Below are 21089 nucleotides of genomic sequence, written 5' to 3' on the forward strand. Positions count from 1 at the left end.
ATTTACTTGCTAAACAGTACCTAAATAATCCACAAATAAACTGCTCTTGCAACAAAGTGTGGTTACTTGCAATTACGCTTCTCCTACATATATCTTCTGTTCTGTATCTACTTGGAGTTATCAATTCATGTTAAGAGTTTTAGGTTTTTACTCTTCAGTGTCTATGATCATTTGTATATACTGCTCATGACAGAAAACTTATTGAGTAAAAAGAAATAATGCATTGTAGTCATTTTCATCCTGTATTTCCAAGCTATCGTTAGCCATGCAATGTTGGCAGTATATTGAAACAACTAGTTGCACAGTTACCTGTCAAAATCATCATCTTCAAGCTCATCTGCATTTGCCCAATCTTCATCTTCTTCCAAGTCAACCATCATTGCTAACATCTGAGGAACTGAAACAACAAGTTTTAAGCTCAGGTTGTTTAATTAAAATAGATTCTCAAAGAACAAGCCTAAATCCTAAGTTTCCCTTTAGAAATCACTGAGGAAAACAGCCTCTTCTTCCAGCAGCACGCAGCCAAGTCTGTCTGTCAAACCGCATCAGCAAAAAATTCAGAACAGATTTTCACAACATTAAAATCCAGAAGAACAAAGAAAAGCTGAGAGCTTTTTGTATCAAAAAATCATTATTGCCTGTGCTGCTACTAAGATTTACTGCCTGATTGGGGTGTACTGCAGCTGATAAATTTCCTAATGCTTCTACTACTGTTAGCTACAAAAAAGGCACAGTCCTAAGCAAGCTCACCTCACTGCACAGCTGGATAGAAGAGAAACTCCTGCTGAAGTGACTGATGACAGATGAAAATATCAGTATCGTGTAACAAGCACAAAAAAAAAGATCAAGTCATGGATTGATTTGCTTGATATAGCTATGCATCTTCAGCCAGACATATCAAGGTAGCTTAATGGACACTAACAAGTCTCTGGTGTGATGCTCAGGTGTCAGAATTCACTATACTTACTAGTCACTGAAAATCATTTCTTCAAGAAAAATCTATTAGAGCCCAGAAGCAATTCAGACACTCATAAGCATGTGAAAATGATCTACTGACACAACTCTGAAAGGTGGAAGTCAATCATTATCTGCCACCAGTGCTATAAAGTTCCAACAACTCACATCAATCTTAATTACTGCTAACAAGTACAGCTGAGAACACACCACTGCCCCAAGTTGCTTGGCTGTCATCATACCTACAAAGCATTTGTTCACTGAATATGAATTTGGTTGCAGGTGAGTACAACTTTACATATAACTTGTATATATTTTTCCTTACCTTAACTACTGCCAGCATATAGGTTGTTTATAATGAAGACAACTGAGCTTTGCTTATAGAATCATAGAATTACCCAGGTTGGAAAAGACCTTGAAGATCATCAAGTCCAACCGCAGCCTAACCAGAACCCTAACTCTAAAAACCCTACACTAAATCATATCCCTGAGCACCACATCCAAACGGCTCTTAAGCACGTCCAGGGATGGTGATTCAACCACCTCCCTGGGGAGCCTATTCCAGTACCTAACTACCCTCTCAGTAAAGAAGTTCTTCCTAATATCCAACCTAAACTTGCCCTGGCGCAACCTGAGGCCATTTCCCCTCGTCCTGTCACTTGTCACTAGTGAGAAGAGACCTGCCTTTTTGCCGAATAGGAGTGTAGATTGTCAAAGCATGCCAGGACTTTCCACTCCAGAAGAAAAACCACCACCAAAGTTAGGTGGCATCTCTAATTCCTAAACAATAAGCAAATAAAAACCTCTTATCTTGAAGATGGAGCTCGAAGTGGGAAATGTGAACCCAAGTGGATTCCTGAGCAGAAAACTCAGGTAACAGGACACTGCATGCTCCTAAATCAGGGTCACGTGCCACAAACCCAACATAAGGTGACAGTTTCACCCAAGATCAAATTCCAGCTGTGAAAAATTCAGTGATTCAGCAATTTTTTAGTTGAATGAAACCACAAAGTCCTTTAAACCACAACACAAAACCAAGACAAAAGCAATCTGCTTTTGTTACCTTCTTATTCTTCTCAGAAGTGCTTTATGAGCTCTGCAAAAGGATTTCTTTTTCTCTTTTTAAATCTTAGCGATTCATTAAGAGTGATTTTACAGCAGGTTGCAAACCAAAGGCATTTCACTTCCATGCAGTGCCTTATCCTAAGGAACTATCTTAATACAAACATTTCATTCCACAGTGGCAATTACCTCCCCAACATAAAATAAAGCATTCTAAAGGGATATGACTTCTCTGCCACGCTGCCTGACTAGCTAAGAAGCTTGTAGTGATTTGGGGACATTCAGCAAGTTTCAAGTTAATACTCCCAGCAAGCTACAAAATGGAATGAACACACAGCATTCTAAACATTTTTAGAACATTTTAAATATGAAAATAGTCATTCTTGCTCAGGGATATGATTTAGCTGAGGGTTGTTAGAGGTAGGGTTAGGCTGAGGTTGGACTTGATGATCTTCGAGGCCTTTTCCAACCTGGGTAATTCTACGATTCTTTAGAAAGCTATTCTGTAAGTTTACACGGTATCTAGACAATAATGCCAATCAGATTCAGCTATGACATGTGCCACAAGTTTGATGACTGCTTTAGAGATCTATATACCTGTAACTTTCTATATACCCGTAACTGCTGTGTCAGTGTCCTCGTCTGCTCATAAGGGTTTAAAAGGCAGAGAAATGCCAGTGCGTCTGCTCATTTAAAAGCACTGAGCACTGCTGCTTGGACTGTCCAGAAGGGTTATTTTTAGTATCTCAAATAATCCGTGACTAAAAAAGCTCCTCTCCAAAGAATTTACCATTAGCGTGTTTAATAGACTAATTAGTTCAAGTGTTTACACCAGCATCTGATTTCTAAATTCACAGCTTTAAGTCAACACTGAAGCTCAACACGCATGCCCGGTTCCTTCAGCCTTCAGTTGCCAGCACCACAGAGTATCTGGCCTACATACCAAACTCCAAACGTAGGACTTCAGAACTGAATGCATCAACTTCTTTTTTTTTTTTAAACATTACAAGTTCCCAAAGGCAGCAGAACAGCACGAAAGCTGTATTTTCCTTGGAAACACCTCATGGGAGTCCACTGAAATTTCACACAAATTTCTGGTGGCCACATAAGCAGATTATTTTATGAAGAGCCGTAATACAAAAGCATTTTCTCCATAAGAAAATTCAACTCTGCCACTTCAAGTTACCAGCAGCAGTAAAAAAAGTTAGATACATTTTTGCTACTTGAACATCTGCAAAGTCAGTTTAATAATGTAAAAGACAAGTTATTTCATCAGAGAAAAATGAATAGAAGACTTACTGGCTTGTGCAACAATGTTAGTGTGCCTCCTCAGCATAGCGGCAGCGGTTTCTGACAAGGTCACAATCACTTCAAGCGCCAATTGACGTTGCATGTTACTGAGATTGGTGTCTGCACACAACTACAATCCAGAAGATCGGAGCCAAAAGTCAGAACAGACATTTCATAAGGAACAAAGATACCAGTTTAAAGAAGTTCCCAGCTTTACCCTCAGGCTTAGTTGCAATGTTGGTTCTAAGTGTGGTCGCAAATACTTCGGAACAGAATCTGCAATTTCTACGAGGGACTTCAGGACAGAGTCGTCGTTTTGATAGCAGGAATCATTTACAGCCTACAAGGGATGAGAATAAGATGAATGAATAAAAAGCAAACAGTATTATCACAGGGACTACAAAGAATCAGAGAATCACCAAGGTTGGAAAAGACCCCCCGAGATAATACAGTCCAACTGTCCGCCTATCACTATCATCACCTACTAAACCACATCCCTCAGTACAACACCTAAATGTTTCTTGAACACCTCCAGAGATAGCGACTCCACCACCTCCAAAGGGCAGCCCATTCCAGTGCCTGACCACTCTCTTTGAGAAGTATTTCCTAAAGTTCAACCTGAATCTCCTCCTGGTGTAACCTGAGGCCATTCCCTCTAGTCCTACCGCTACCTACATAAGAAAATAGACTGACTTTGCTAAAGCCACTTAAGTCATCTACAATCTCATTTTCAGTGTCAAAGCAGCATTTGTCAACATCACGGTTATGAAAAATCTCTTTGCATCCCCCTTTCTTGCAGCTATCGCTCATTCTCTAATTCTGAAGAGGTACAATACAGTATTTTCTGGAAGTCTCTTTAGAACTCCAAGTTCTACAATCATTTTGACGCTGACAGTGTATGAGACAAGACTAGGTTTCTGAACTTGCATAACAAGTTGAGTCCTAAAACATTATTAGTAGTATAGAACACCAGTGATTAGACTCAACTGAAGTTCCAGTCACTTTTTACCACTACTCCAAGTTCAATTTCTTTGATACAAGATTCGACAATCATTTCTGAACGTCCAGCCTCCGATATAACTGCTGCTGAAAGGACTGAATTGCCAAGTCAGATATTTAATCTTACGCAACTTAAAATCACAGCAATACTTCAACAACAACAACAACAAGCATCCAACTGTCTCCAAAGGTCACTCACCGCTATTCTAACACATCCCAGCTCCTATTTATAAACTGGGATTTTCGTACCCATCTTGTGTTACCACAGCCAGAGAATTAAGACCTCCACACAATAAGGTGTTTTGAAACACAGCCTCTGTAGCGTAGTCTTGAGATTTACAGTTGCAAAATAGTTGAAAATTCAAGCCAGGTGCTGCAGCACAATCGTTAACGTGCACTTTAAGAAGCTAAAATAGCTTTCAAAGTTACACCACGCAAAGTGGGATATTAACCTGTAGCCTAAGATAAGCTTGCTATTTAATTGCTGAACATGGAGACAAATGGCAGGCCCATCCCAAATCCTGCCCTGCTCCCACTCATGCAGTACACTTAGTAGCCAAGGTCCTCTCAATTACAACTTGAACAACACAGTTGCCACTGCCAAAATCAAAGACTAAACCACCAAATAGTGAACTCCATATCCAAATACACACCTTGTGCAGTCGAGTGCACACTTTCAACATCAGTTTATATAAAAACAACTTCCCTTCCCTTTCCACTTAAGATCAAGCAGAACACCAACAGCTGCAGATGACAGAAACCTTGGCATTCATTTTTCTCCCTTAGCTTGCCACAATGCTCACATGTTCCATGTTTACAGCTTATGCAGTCAAAAATAGCGTCTTGTACCAACTGCAAGCAAGAAGTCTGCTCTTTATCCCAAACTTAGCCTAATTCAGAAAATGTTCACAAGTAATTTCTGCTGGGATCCAGTCAACACAGACACATTAGCAGCACATTATCAATACCTGCGTGGTTTCTCACCTGCAAGATTCCAGGTAGCAAGTCTGCAAAATGTTTAAGAAGGGGAATATTGTGCTCATTGGCAAGCACAAATGCAGCTGCAGCTCTGGCAGACAGAGTCTTGATCTAGAAGGCAGGATTAGAGAAATAGATGTCAGGAACTGGTAATAAAACATTTGTTTTCTTCTAACACTATGCCCACCGCAAGGCCCTAAGCTGGATTATCCTTTTCTCTTTATATTTACCTAACAGACACAGAAATCAGTTTTTAACATGGACTTTTGCATCTTGCTTTAAGTAAAATGGTAAGATTCTCAGCACCCACGTCCTCTGAGATACCAAAGAGATACCAAAAAGTAAATCACACTATTCTGTTTTAGCATGGATTTCCCATTTTTTCCTATTTCATCTCAAAAAACAAAGCTCTCTTCCCTGGCTTCCTTTCCAAAGGACTTCGAAGTCCCCTTATTCAACAAGTGTGATTTAAGTTTGTAAAACAAGCTTCTGTGTAAAGGCATGATTTGTGGTATTTAAAAATGTTACTCAGTTGACTTTCAAAGGTCAGACAAAGTAACCCACAGAGGAGCAGAAAACTGAGCCCATATATCACAGCAGGGTTTCCTACACTTGCCCAGCATTTTCCTGAACAAGAGAAACGCTTTCAAAGTACAGAAGTACAATTCTCTGAACAAATCAATAAATCTGAATCCTTCCAGAAAAGCAAAACTTGCTACATGCCCATAGAGCAAACCATGCATGACCAGTACGGAATGTATCTATTCTGTTAAAGATGAGGGCCACAAAGTGAGCTTAACAATGAGTTTCTGATCACTCACACTGTCAGTTAAAACCCCTGGCTCTACATTTAGTCACTACAAATAGGTTTCTCCAAGCATAACTGCTAGGCAAGAGTTTTGGTCAATGCAGTGATATGAGCTAGCAAGCCCACCTTAGAGCATCTGAGCCTTTTGTTTTACCATAGGCATAGTAAAAACACCTCCAGATGTACACTGACTTCAGGTAACACAACTCTCTGTTAAGAATCCTAATGTTTGAAACCACCACAATAAACTTTGAGACTTGGAGTGAGAAAAACCATCAAAAACAACAGTCTTACTGATGGATGCTCCTGATCTTGCATACACTGAACCAGCATCCTTTTAATGACCTCCAAATAGTGTTGCTGCTGGTTTCCAAAAATCCCAGGAAAATTCCTGAAGAGATAAGACCAGAACATTAGTGCAACTTCACACAGTTCAACTGTAACTGCTACCATTAACTTACCTATTGTTTTAGATACAGATTGCAACCATACGAGTATTAGGGTTGACTGAGCTCTTAGAACAAAATAAACGCACCTTATGCTCACTTGTTAATTAAGTAGTGAAGGTATTTACTATATTTTTACATATGTGACTTGGATCACCTGTGAAAACGTGGCAAAGCCTGAAAGCTTACCAGAAAATATGCAGAGCAGCTTCACGAAGTCCAACATTTTGAGAACTGACAGAATCAAATAAAAACTTCAGAACTTCTGGCCACTGGTTGTTTCCATCTTCATCTAGATAAAACACAACAAGAGTTTTAGGGTAAGCAAGCTAAGAGTGGCTCTCTCTCAATATAGAAGGGCAAACGGTCATCAGTACTGAAGTTCGGAACAAGTGATGTGAGCCAGCATCCAAATCACAGCATAAGATACAGCTAAAATGGTAGATCTAAAGGCACAAAGTGATCTCTACTTACTGATATAACAGTATTCAAGTGTAACTGCTCAGCATCACATTCATTAGAATTGAAACGTAATGCCTTCCTAAAACTTCCTCCAACTTCACCACAAGCAATTTAAAAAGCAGAACTAAGGAATCTTATTTTTGTCTGATCAAGTATAACATAAGCAAACATTACATCTTATCTGAAATCCCCAAATCAATTAATACATAATGCGCTAAAGCCCACGCAACACAAGAGAAAAATAAAACTATCAACACCTTTTGCCACAATATTAGCTGAAATAGATACCTATTAAGTTCCTGGCCAGCTCAGCAACGATGTCACAGATTTTTTTCCTCATACTGGACTGTGTTTCCAACTGAATAATCAACAGCAGCCCAGTTTTGATAGAGGTCTGATCGTCGGGCGAGAGAGCGGGATAAACTTCTTCAAAAGCGGAAGACAAAAGACGTCGTAGAAGGACAGCTGCCATCTGTCTTGCCTGTTGGATGGGACAGAACATACGTTAAAGGAGTTCTGATGTGAAACTCAAGGAAAGAAGAGAGAACCACTGTAGCACTCCATAAACAATATAGAGACAGAACTAGCAAGCAAGTCAAATGCAAGAACTAGAAGCTTAGCATCTGTCTTGTTTTGAGGTTCCCTATGCAATTTTCTTTCTTTGTTCTGTGATATCTGCCTCTGAACTGCATTGAAAAAGAAAAGCCATGCTCTCATGATGAAAGATTCCAGGTATAATGCTTTCTAATGTTTGGCTCTCACTGTATAGACTTGCTCGGTAAACAAAATACCTCTCAGGCAACAGATGCCAATTACAATAACTGGTAAAATCATCATTAGACATGTCATTAAGTTGATGCTCCTTTACAGCAACAAGTCAAAGCTTTCAGCTTCTCTCCAGCCTACAATGAACTGCTTCACTTTAAACGTGAATCTGAGTATAGGAACCTCAAACAGTACATATTACAATTCTCTATGCTGCTTGTTTGCATACAGCAATTCCACAAGTGTGTCATTTACATGTTTGTATTTATTTACAATTGTAAAAGAACTGGAAACAAGAAAAACTGCCAAGTATTTCTGAATGAATAGAACAAAACCTACAGAAAAGACGTGCAAAGCACTCTGAATAACTCAGTACATTGTTCACTAACTACTAATTCTAGATGGACAAGCAGTAATTATAAACAATCCCCCAGATCTCCAAAGCACAACACATAGAACAAAATGTTGTGTGGAATCACAAAACACAACACATTATTTCCAAATTTCAAATACAAACTTTGCATTTAGGGAACTCAAATGCACTGTATTTTCTTTAAGATATCCTAGGATTAACATGCACTTGAATTGACAGCAGTTTCACTAGTGACAGCCCCTGGAATTCCAAAGCATTCAATGAGCAGCAGAGCTAATAAAGTCAGATCTCTAGCAGATCTTCCAACAATATCGCTACAGAATAAGCTATACATGAGAAACACCAACACTCAAAATTTAACATGGGGGGTATTGCCATAACATCAAAGATGCTGTCTCATTGCGTTTTGCCATCTGCAGACTCAAGGTGTGTTTTTATGCTCTAGCTTTCCTCTTCACAAAGAGTGCACACAAAATGTCTCTATACTTGCAGAAGGGAAGGACTAGGACGGGACCTCAGTCTCCTCCTCCACACCAGCAAAGGCCACAGCCGCCATACATGAAGTAGATCTGCTTTATTAGATCTACTGAAAGTCAGTGAAGGTGGTCACAGTGCCTGCCTGTGTTGTAGTGCCCATAATAAGCCAAGGCCTTCAACCAATGTATCACAATATAGGAACATGAGCTGGTAAGGGAAAAGATTCTTTCGTCACTACTTCTGTGAATCCCCCTTACAACTTGCCCCCAAAACTTAATGGTACTACAGCATGAATAGTATCTTCCCTTTTCCCATTCCTAGAAAAAACTAAGACTGGGAAATATTACATTGCTACTCACTCATAGTGTGAACTTACATAAAAGCCTTGACTGGGGAGCAAACTTCCTAGGACTAAACATCCTCCCATACACAGCATTGTGTTTCTGCACATATTCACTGACATCTGATAACAGCTGGACCTGCGATGCATTCATTCCTCAACTGAATCAATCCTATGTAGCTGAACAGGGAATAGAGCTCATTTCCTTTAAAATGTACAGTCTAAGAGATCCTACCCTCCACCACCAAAGAACTTAATATGAAATACTGAAAGACAAATACAGATGTACTGTAAAGTTAAAGACAAACACCAAGGCTAATCATAGACTTCTTGTAAGAAACTGACTGACCACCTTGTGCTGTAAGGTTCCCATACAGCCCAAAGGGAGAACTGTGGTGCACCAAGAGTCCGCAGGCTGCCCACCTTCCCCTGCAAATACTGAGGAGGAAGCTGCCCACAGTTTTCAGATTAAGAAATGCAGTTTCTGTGTGACAATATGGAGAAGAGAGAAAGAACATTTAGAAATGTTAAAGAGGGCTGTCAGTACAGCAGAAACTCAGTTTTGTACAGTTTGTTCCCGTATCTCACAGTGCTTGAAAGTTCTCAACTGTAAATTAGGACAAAAATCAAAAGCTGTCTACAGTTAACCAGGAAGAAAACAAACACAAGAGAATATATCACTTCTGTTTCTCTCTCAGATCGAGGTGGTAAAACAAAGATGCAAAAGAACAGCCTCTAACACTTCAAATACATCCTGAGAATTAAAAGCCCACCAAATAAGCTGTGAATATTTACCACCCCTCTGTTCAACACCAGAGTCCTAACTTCATAATAGAGGACTCAGAGTTCAGGATATCAAGGGCCGGCAGTTCAAGTCCTGCCTCAGGTCAAGGTGTACAGCCTCAATCAGCTAGTAGAGAAGCATTCTCTCTACTAAGTTGGGTGCTTCATTCCACTTCTGGGAGCAGCATTACTCTGCTACCATGAAAGCATGATATGAGAACAAAGGGAAAAGATGATCACTTTGCCCAGGGAGGTTGTGGATGCCCCATCCCTGGAGGCATTCAAGGCCAGACTGGATGCGGCCTTGGGCAACCTGGTCTGGTGGCTGGTGACCCTGCACATAGCATGGGGTTAAAACTAGATGAGCATTGTCTTCCTTTCCAACCCAGGCCATTGTATGACTATGATAGTTCTTTGAGCAGGATCTAAATCCCTATTTCACCATCTAAATGCTAAAAGCAACCAGGCTATCAGCAGGATCCCCCCTCAACCGCTGCCCAAATAGTCCTATGAATCTTGCAGTCTCTACAACAGCTTTAGTAAAGAGGATGGAGAATTCTCTTTGGCCTAGTTTTCAAGGGATGGAAAAAAGCAATGCAGAGAAAGGCTCCAGGATGAACAACCATCTGAACACAGCTTCCCTATGGCCTGGGCAGGACTCTATGCCTCCTTCCAGCAGCCCGTGTTCATTGGTGCTTGCATGTCTACATACGATCTACCTAAGTTATGAGCAAACATTTAAACCTTCTTTTGGTTTGCCTACTTATTCTACAGCTGCTAACCTCTGTCACCTTCAGTAAAAGTTACCTTTACAGGTAGAAAGAAGTTACTTTGCACTTGAGCAAGCTGGAATCTAAATCACTGGCAAGATTCTGAATAAGCTTTAGACTCTGGACTACTTGCTTAGTTGACATAAAAGGAGTAAAAAAAATAACAATCAGTAACAGTAGAGATCACGTATTTATTTACACAAGCATGACTTCATAGTTGTCAACTCAGACTGTTATCATAAGTGTTCAATAAAAAAACAGAGGCATGTGCATACAGCTCTGACTTCCAGGGCACAGTATCACCCTCTGAAGAAGGAGCAGCAGTGGATCTTATTTTCCATGCAAATTTAAATACAGGACAGATCACTCTACAACTTCGTCATCAGAAACATCTCAGAGCAGCAGGAGGGAAAACTAGTCAGCTTCTCTGCAACCAGTTGCTAGTATAATACTGAAGGACCGTCAGATGAATATGGCTTTGTATGTAGATAAGCATCAGTATTAGTAAGCTGATACCCTCTGAGCATCAAAAAGCACAAATACCGTCTACCTTGAAACTGATGGCTATCTACCAGGAACGATCATTATCCAGAAGAGAACAGTGCTGCTACAGTCTCCTTATAATATCATTCGGAAATTCTACACGGTACATCCTTCAGCTGTCCAGTAAAACTCTACACGTGAAGAAAAACTAGTCCAAGATTTTTGTTCTTAAGTGACTCTGAAGTTTGCAGTATCTTAAAAGCTCAGCAGTGCTTCACTCTGTTTATCTAATAGCAAATAATAGTTCCACCACCAGAACTACCTGATCACAGCAGCATGTGAGCCTTCACAGAATTAAGGAATACTCAAAAGCCATGGTTAGTATATAACCGTATACACTAACCTACAATTATGTTAGTGCTTGCCCTGCTAGCCATTCATCCTCTAACACTGCTGGATGACTTAATGAGCACATCCTCTCCAGATAAGGCAAAACACAGAAGTCATCTGAATAAAACATACAAAATCAGCTGCTACCTTATCTCCTCCCATTCTAATTTAAGAAGCACAAGACGTTTCAGACGATACGTAAGTAAAGTTTAACACATTTAGGCATAGAACCTGAAAATGGAAAGTGTTTCTCAGCAGTAACTCAAAGGAACATGGCAGTAACACTCAGGTGTTTGTTACATGTTTTTAAGGAAAGAACTCATTTATTAAACCAAATACAAAACCAGAAAACAAGGGAGATCTAAGCAGTCACTTAACAAAAGTCTACTTTTCAAACTAAACATCCTACATCATGAAGCCCGAGCTAGTGAACTCTGACCACTTACAAGTATGCAGTACATTAAGTCGGTACAATTAAAGCCAAATTTGTTCATTTATCCCCAAATGGCCATAATTGATGCCTTCCCTCCTCCTCGGTCCTTTGAAGAACTGCAGAACTCAAAGATTGAGACATACCTCCTCAGCAGCAGCAGTATTCCTGATTGCTTGTAGGAGGAAGGTGATCTTGGATTGACCCGGAATATTCTCATATGTCTCCTGCATGAAAAAGGATGCAGCTTATTGTAAGCAAGTACCAGAAAAACACATGCTGAGCATTAATTACTATGAGCTGACTTTCTTTCTCAAACAACCGCGTGGATGCTGAAGTTAGGTTAACAGACCAATAACTTAGTGAAAATAAATAATAATAATTCTCAAAATAAAGCTTTCTGATCCAGTTTAAAACTACAAGTGAAGTCTTAATGACCTAAAAAGGCCTGACATCCTACTTGAGTATTATTGGCCACTTAAAAGATGAGTTAAGAAGCAACGGAAGGGGAACGCATTTTCTCCTGGCAACCCACCCTAGCTTTTATCATATCAAAGGATTAACAACTTCAGAAGCATAAAACTGAGCTACGATCAAGAAGTTAATAACTACTCACCAACCTGCAGTCCATGCATTTAGTTCAGTTCTTCTTCTGAACTTTTTTGGCTTTTACAGCGTTATGTGGCAGCAACTTACACAACTCAGCTACAACAAATTGAATAAGCACTTCTGGTTTTAAAACTACCTGAATCTCATACTGTCCATTTCTAAGGCATACATTCTTACATTCTTAATTCTATGATCCTATGATATTTAAGATAAATAACACTCTCCCTGCTTTCCAAATATCCACTACTCCAGCCTGAACTCAGTGCACAAACCCACTATACAAGTCATGGTTCATTTCACTCAGTTCCCTGCCTGCCTGCTTCCCCATATTCACCAAAACACCAGTTCTTACCAGCACTCCAGCAAATTCGCAGCACCTTAGTATTATACCTCCTGCTTTCAATGAAGTAGTTTGTCACATTTCATATCAGACAACATCTACCTCCACTTCCCGCACCCTCTTCCTAGCAGGCCTCATTCACAGAGCCCATTTCCTAGCAGGCCTCATTCAGAACCCACTTGCACATCATGCTCTCTCTAGATGCCCAAATACACTTGCAATCAATGAGATGAATCCCTTATGAATGCCTGCATTTAATCCCATCATTTCACGGAGACCGCAAAATTAAATGAGGTTTAGGGTCCTTCTTCACTAGGAGAGTGATTAGGCCCTGGAACAGGCTGCCCAGGGAGGTTGTGGATGCCCTGTCCTTGGTGGTGTTCAAGGCCAGGTTGGACGGGGCCCTGGGCAACCTGATCTAGTAAATGTGTATGTTTGGTGGCCCTGCCAGGCAGGGGGGTTGGAACTACATGATCCTTGAGGTCCTTTCCAACACGGGTCATTCTGTGATTCTGTGAGGGTCAAGACAAAGCCTTCTCAGGTTAACCATTTCCACTAATATGTATATTTACATCACATTACTGTTTATAAACAAATTAACTTTGCGCTTCCTAAGCACAAGCCCAGCCTGGATCTGAAGCCATGCTTTCACAGACACCTGAATCCCTGCTCATGCCCATTCTGATAAACACAACTGTCTCTCTGGTGTTACTTTAACTCACTAGGAATGGCAGCTACCCACTCAGTGGCCAACTGGGATCACTCTGCCAGTTCAGCAAAGTGATTTCAGATAAGAGCAGCCCATGGCCAAAGCAGAACTCGCTCCCTGTGCTGGTAGATAGGAGACAACTAGCTCACACACAGATACATAAGTATTTAATAGTTCAGATTTGCTCCCAGCTCTGATTTTTACAGCTTTCTCTATTCTCTGGCCAACTAAACAGGGAACGACATATCTCCATCTCGAGCCTGATCTTCCACATATTGCAGTTCAACAAACAGCCCAAGCATGCATCCATCAAGCGTGCACTCATCCATTTCTCATCTTGTTGCTTTTCAATGGGCACAGATACCAGCTATTCTATTTATCCCCCATTATTTGGCTCCCTGTACTATCCGATACTGCTCTCCAATAGCATAGTTTAGAAAACTGACTGCCTTATGCTAATGGTTAACATCAAATATTAAGGGTCCCATATGATTTTAGCACAGAGATGCTCTAAATTGGATGCAATACTCTCCTTTTACTAACTTCTTTATTGGGCTTAGCTGATGTGAACTGAAATCATAGAATCATAAAGAGTAGGAAGGGACCTATGAGGGCCATGTAGTCCAACTCCCTGCAATGAACAGGGACACCACAGCTAGACCAAGCTGCCCAGAGCCTGATCCACTGGTACTTCTTTTTAGGGACATGGTGGTGATGGGTTGATGGTTGAACTAAATGACGTTAATGGTCTTTTCCAGGCTGTATGGAGCAGTCAGGTAGGAGCAGGCTGCTCAGGGGGCCCCGTGCCATCTCACCCTTCTTAGTGGCTTTCAGGATCCAAAAGGACAGAACCCTCTTATCTGGGAGGATCTAACAAATTCCAGCGTGGTACCAGCGGTAAAAGCCAACACTGGAACCTGGCTTTCCAAGAGCAGTTGTTATCTCACAGGCCTTACAGCACAGCTTCCCAAGGAATTTGCTTCGGTTTACCTAACGCATCACATGCCGGCATAGTTCAGAAAGTTGTGAGAGATGCTGTACAACACACTGAGCGCCAAATATATATATATAAATATATATATATACATGTATGTATAAATAAAATAGGAAGATTTAAAATCCTGGTGCTGTGGAGTGCCCCTGTGTTCCATCCCCACGCTGAGGAGGATGTAATACCACTTGCTGCATCTCTACCGGCTGCAATGGCTATGGGAGCTCGTCCTCTCCCCCACCCCACACGTTGGGGGTCGTGCAGGGCGGACATCAGCCCATCCTTTGTCACAGCCCAGGCAGGACGCACCGATTCTCCGCCTCGCTCCACAATGGAGAGAGCCTTAAGCGTGACACACAGAGAGGGAATTAACGCGGCTTAACACCACAAAGCATCCCGGCCGGAATCGCGCGTCGGAAAACTTTCTGCTGATAGCAAAAAAAACCGCCGCTATTCGGGGTGGAATATTTCCCCGCTGACGACACGCCGGGGCTTTACCCGAGTTAACCCCCCCTCGAGTCCTCGGCTCGAGGTCCCGCTCTCCGCCCGGCCGGACGCCGGCGGCCACCTGGCGGAGGGCAGGGAAGCCCAGGGGCCTCCGGGTGGAGGAACGAAGCCCGGCCGCCGCCGGAACGAAGCTCGGCCGCCAAAACGAAGCTCGGCCTCGGCCCTCGAGTCGCTCCGGCCCGATCGCCGCCACCCCCCGGTAGCAGTGCCGCCGCTCACACGTGGGGCTCGGCCGGCCCCGCCGCCTCCCTGCCCCCTCCCGGCTCCCCCCCGGGGCAGCTGACAGCCGGCGAGTCGCCCAGCAGCGGGGAGGGACGACACCGTTACCTCGGCCTGCTTGCGGACCGCATTGTCCGGGCTGAGCAGGTTGCCCAGCAGGAGGTAGAACTGCTGCTGCTCCTGCTCGGCCGCCGTCGCCGCCATTGCTGCGAAAGGGAAAGAGAGGGAGGCCGGGCGGGCGGGGACAGGGAGGGGCGGGGGAAGCCGGCCGAGCTGCCAGCCCCAACGGGGAGGGGAGGGAGGAGGAGGAGGAGGAGCCGCCGGCGCGCTTTCTCCCGGCTCCCCTCCGGGGCCGGCTGTGCTCTCCTGCGCTCCCATTGGCTGGAATTCTCGGGGCTCCGCCTCCCATTGGCCGGCTCTACTATGACACCCCAACCGGGAGATGGAACGGGGGCGTGTCTGCTCCGCTTTAAGGCGGGAGGCAGGGGCGGGAAAACGCCCCGAGCACCGCTCTGATTGGTGGGTGGCTCTGACGGTCTCGCCGTGATTGGTCAGAGGCGCGGTCGGGTGGCGCGGGTTGGGAGGGGCCGTGGCGGGGAAGGGGGGGGTTGGGAAAGCGCGGGAGATCGTGCTTCGTGACGTCACGTGATCCCACCTCAGCCCGCTCCGCACGGAGTGATGGAAGGGCGGGAGGGGTAGGGGTGATAGTTAAAGGATGCAATGTAGGATAGGGATGGTTAGACTTCACATCTCTGCTAACAAATGGATTATACAGAGAGGGAGAGCTGGGGGACAGCGGTTTTATTCTACCTGAGGAATGCTATAGGGTTTATGCCAGAGTAGGTTTTGTGTCAGAGTAATAGGAGGTGTGGGGTAAACAGGCATTACAAAGAAAGGTGTCTGGCTGTTGCAAAGCATTTTCTGATTCTGATTTCTATGGCAGGTGTAATTTTCAGAAGCAAAGAATGAGATAAAGGGAAAATAAATACATTCCTTCTGAAAGGGAGATAAAGCAAAATAAATCCAGTCCTAGTTCCTGGGTATAGCAACAGGCCAACAATGTCTAGAATTCTCAAGATGTTCACACACAGAATTATCAAGGTTGGAAAAGACCTAGAAGATCATCTAGTCCAACCATTACCAATACTTCCAGGCTAAATCATATTCATCAACACAACATCCAAACATTTCTTGAACACTCCCATGGTCGGTGACTCCACCACCTCTCTGGGCAGTGCATTCCAATGCCTGACTACCTATATTCATCCATATCAGACATACTATCTATGTAAAGTGCCTGTTGATGGTCCATGTGGACCATGAATCACAAACAAAGAGCAGCCTTGATATCCTGAGAGGCCCAGGATGAGACTGAACGGTTTGTGAAGGCAGATTTACAACAAAAGTCAAACAGAGTGAGTTGACGTCATCAGCAAGCTATGGTCTGGTGGGGGCTGGCTGAAGCTATCTTGGCACAGAGCAAGCTGACCATTAAGAGAACACAACATCTGAGTGTTGTGCTGCCAGAATGCAGGGTCGTCCTGTCTGTAATGAGACAACAGGATCCACACATCATTCATCTATTTCTTGTACTCAGAGCACAGGGATGGGAGGAATTCCTGTTCAGTAATAGACTTGGCTTTGGGCACTGGCTGTGCTGCTGTTGCTGTTGTGGGTGCTAAACAAGTGTTGGCAGTGTTTCTGTGAGAAAATTGCTCTCATCTGTTTTATTGTGGTGATTTTTTTCTTGGTAGGAGCTATAGATCATGTAAAGCAAGTGATGACAGAGATTATCTTCATTCAGCGCTTTATAGAACCATAGAATGGCTTGGGTTGGAAGGGACCCCAAGGATCGTCAAGTTCCAACCTACCTGCTTCAGGCAGGGACACCAACCTCCACATTTAATACTAGACCAAGTTGCCCAGGGCCCCATCCAATCATTGTATCCAATTATATTGTGTATATATATATATATTTATGTACGTATTTATATTATAGCCCCTGACTCTTACAAGATACTCCAAGAAGCCCCGACACATGGCTTCTGCTGATTCGCTGTGTTGGAAAGGCTCATCTGGGCTTGATGAAGATGATACAAACATGCCTAAAGGAGAGCTGATAGAAGTACCAGTTGACGAGGGTTTGAGGAGTCTGGGAGGGGGGGAGTGCCATCAGCTTCTAATGACATCCAGAATCCTTGGGTGGGAGCTTTCAAGAGTCATTGGGATGGTTTACAAAAATTATGACAAGACAGAGACTTCACAAGCAAGTTATACTGCAGATCCTATACATTAAGGATTTAAAATGCAAGAGATGCTAAGGAGAGACATAACTACCCTCTGAGATGCTAAAACACAGGGGATCTGCTTTTGCCGAAGACAAAGAAAACAATGGTTAATTGTAGAGTTCCCGTCTTGAAATTAAATTGGATATTCTATAATTCAGTGATTATAATGAAGACTTTTAGGTGAATTTAGTCGTATTGTTGCTTTTATTACGACAGTTTGTCCAAAATGTCAGTCTGACAAGTTGGTCTGCACAAAGCCTTTTCACAGAGGCTTTGAGCAGTGTAAATAAGCTTCCTTACCCTCCCCACAGTATCACAGTATCACAGTCTCGTGCAGGTTGGAAGGGACCTTAGAGATCATCAAGTCCAACCCCTGGGATTTGAGTCTCCTGTGTAGCAGAGCGGCACTTCTGCTGTGTTAGCCTGAACTACTGGAACAATGTGCCAGTGCTAGACATGAAGGCCTATGGATGATGCTTTTCCTGATGTGGAAAGGGAGCATTGCTCTTAAAATCAAGAGATGATCATGAAGAGAATGATTCCAAAATGAGTGCACTGCTGTTGTGTGGGCTATTAGATGAAACACAGCTTCATCAATCACAAAATCAGGCTCCTCAGGGAATGAATAGCAGTGAGATTTTTGTCAGTGTCTCATAATACTCGCATTAAGTGCCCTTTATCCCTTCAGGGCAAAGCTTGACAATCTTCAAATTAATTCGGTATGAAGGAGTGTAGTTTTGAATGAGTGAATGTTGGCAGGTCTTATTACGTTTTTATTTACTTGGAAACCCTTCATGCTTGAAGCATCTTGCCAGGCTGCATGGGAACAGGCAGATCCACAACCACTTTCATACATTTCTGTTAGTTACCTTTTCACTGCATAGCATATTTCATAAGTAAACTGAATGAAAATAGAGATTTGTTGGGGTTTGTTTTTTCTGAGATGATGAGCAAGATATTGTGGAGTACCTGCTCAGCTCCTGCCAGCATTTTCCTTTGGAAAGATGTGGAAGCTCTACACTGTACCAAGACTAATTTAGCAGCACTGCTTTATGTATGGCATTTTATAAGGTATTATTCAGAATCATAGAATCACAGAATTGTAGGGGTTGGAAGGGACCTCTAGAGATCGTCAAGTCCAACCCCCCTGCCAAAGCAGGCTCCCTACACCACGTCACACAGGTAGGCGTCCAGGCGGGTCTTGAATATCTCCAGAGATGGAGACTCCACCACCTCCCTGGGCAGCCTGTTCCAGTGCTCCGTCACCCTCACTGTAAAGAAGTTCTTCTGAAGCCATGAAAGATCGTGAAAATCACTGTGAAAAGACATCACTGTTGTATTTATGCTCATTTGTCAGAACTGAAGATTTGGCTGATTCTGAGTTAGTGCTGTACAACTTCCAGCTACTCTATGTGCGGGAGAAAAGAGATTGCTAAACAGTGAAAATTCAGCCCCTTTTGCTGTATTGATAGAAAAACAGACCTCTCTGGAGAACGCGATTCTGTAATTGTTTGCGCATTAGGCAGAACATTAATTGGTTTGGCATATTAGTTGGCTTATAATTGGGAAATCTATTGGAAGGAAGCATATTCTGTAAGCACATAATTACGCACAGTACCTTTCCAAATGACTAGGATTTACATGCCTCAAGCATGCTTTGAATGTTAAATTTCATTTATTCACTGCTTTATATTGTAAACCTCTTGCTTTGTGTATGTGTAAAATATTGCATTTGTCAGAACTAATGCTCTCTGATGACAGTGACGGGACCCAAGGGAACAGCATGGGGCTGTGTCAGGGGAAGGTCAGGTTGGGGTTAAGAAGAGGGTGATCAGGCCCTGGAACATGCACTCCAGGCAGTGGGCATGGCCCCAAGCTGCCTGAGTTCAAGGAACATTTGGAAGATGCTCTCAGACATAGGGTTTGGATTTTGGGTGGTGCTGTGTGGAGCCAGGAGTTGGACTTGATGATCCTTATGGGTCCCTTCCAACTCAGAATATTCTGTGATTCTAACCTGTTTCAACTCACTTCTGGAAGAAGGTTTTGAGACCTTTAGATTAAAGAAGACATTAATTAATGAATTGAAATATTAAACTGCCAATGTTTATGAGCGATTAAGAAAAACATGAGAGTATGAGTCACCGTAAAAAAGCACTAAGTAACCCAAAAGAAAAAAGAAGAAAGAAGGGAGATTCAATCAGTTGGTCAGAATCTTTGGCAAGCAGGTGGAAGGATGTATGCACACAATATGGGTAGAAAATTAGCTATGATTCTGTACGTTATAGAGTAGAAAAAATAGCACCGTAATGCTGTTTTCTTTTGCTGCTACAGGAGCTTGAGTGGAGAGATGATCAATGCCGAGAAAGCATCACCTTCTGTGATCAGAGGAAAGTAGTGAATGTAAGCACAAATTACAGGTTGTGTATATGACACTTCCATTCCCTTTGATGAAAATTGAATGTGCTTATCACAATAAAGATTCTAGCCTACAATTAGGGGGCCAAGAGCAAGCAGTTAAGAGGAAAAGCTAAAAGAGATAATATGTAATCACTGTGATATATATGAAAAATGTGAATTACGCTGTTGCACTTGAGCTTTAAATCTTCCTTGAACTTCCTTGGTCATATGAGGCCGTGCATGCAGGTAACTGTGCTATAATCACAGAATTAAAGAATTGTAGGGGCTGGAAGGGATCTCTAGAGATCATTGAGTCCAACTCCCCTGCATAGCAGGCCCCCTATAGCAGGTTGCACAGGTTGATGTCCAGGTGGGTCTTGAATGTCTCCAGAGGAGGAGAATTCACAACCTCCCTGGGCAGCCTGTTCCTGTGCTCCGTCACCCTCACTGTGAAGAATTTCCTTTGCATATTGGTGAGGAACTTCCTATGCTCCATTTTATGGCTGAAAAGAGGTTGGCCATGTCTCCTTGAGTCCCACACTTGTGATATTTATAAACATTAGTTGGATCCCCTCTGAGCCTTCTGTTCTCAAGGCTGAACAGACCCAGCTCACTCAGTTTTTCTTCATAGGGGAGATGCTCCAGGCCCTTCACCATCTTTGTGGCCCTCTGCTTGACTCTCTTCAGGAGATCCCTGTCTTTTTTGTACTGGGGAGCCCAGAATTGGATACAATACTGCTGCTGAGGCCTTACCGGGGCAGAGTAGAGGGGGAGGATCATCTCCTTTGACCTGCTGGCCATGCTTCTAATGTTGATAAATAATGAAATAATAATAAATATTGATAATAATTGATAACTGTGATAATAAATAATAACATTGATTAAAAAAATCTGAAATTTGTTTGCACAGAAAACCTTAACTTCAGTATTTTCAGCGTCCGGAGAGCCTGACTTTGTGAACTTGAATCATTTGCTAAACTATTCTAAAAAATAAAGAAGTGAAAATATCTGTTCTGTGATGCTCAGGCAGAATATGGTAAAGGCGTGGCCTTGTCTTTGACTTGGCTTTCCAGTGAGTGAGTATCTCTGTGTTCTCCAGGTGCTAAGGATTAGTTCCTGCTGCCTGGCCAAAGCCAGCTCAGGCGTACTATTGCAGAGCAAAAATCCTGCCCAGTAGAGCACTACAGGATTATCACTCTTATCAGCATTTTCAGGATAT

The 21089-nt window shown here is 42.7% G+C and overlaps 1 protein-coding gene across 1 annotated transcript in view; it reads right to left on the reverse strand.

Moving 5' to 3' along the window:
• IPO5 (importin 5) overlaps positions 1-15520 on the reverse strand; it is a 32467-nt gene extending 16947 nt beyond the window's left edge. Inside the window, exons 1-9 of the mRNA XM_015851572.2 lie at positions 15294-15520; positions 11957-12037; positions 7288-7480; positions 6727-6829; positions 6386-6482; positions 5290-5394; positions 3524-3646; positions 3316-3436; positions 310-397 (exon numbers count right to left, since the gene is read on the reverse strand). Coding sequence (XP_015707058.1) covers positions 310-397; positions 3316-3436; positions 3524-3646; positions 5290-5394; positions 6386-6482; positions 6727-6829; positions 7288-7480; positions 11957-12037; positions 15294-15389 — 1007 coding nt within the window. The 5' untranslated portion in view covers positions 15390-15520. The remainder of the gene's footprint in view (positions 1-309; positions 398-3315; positions 3437-3523; positions 3647-5289; positions 5395-6385; positions 6483-6726; positions 6830-7287; positions 7481-11956; positions 12038-15293) is intronic.
• Positions 15521-21089: the final 5569 nt, after the last annotated feature.

The sequence above is a fragment of the Coturnix japonica genome, chromosome 1, assembly GCF_001577835.2.
Source record: "Coturnix japonica isolate 7356 chromosome 1, Coturnix japonica 2.1, whole genome shotgun sequence".
Taxonomy (NCBI): Eukaryota; Metazoa; Chordata; class Aves; order Galliformes; family Phasianidae; genus Coturnix; species Coturnix japonica.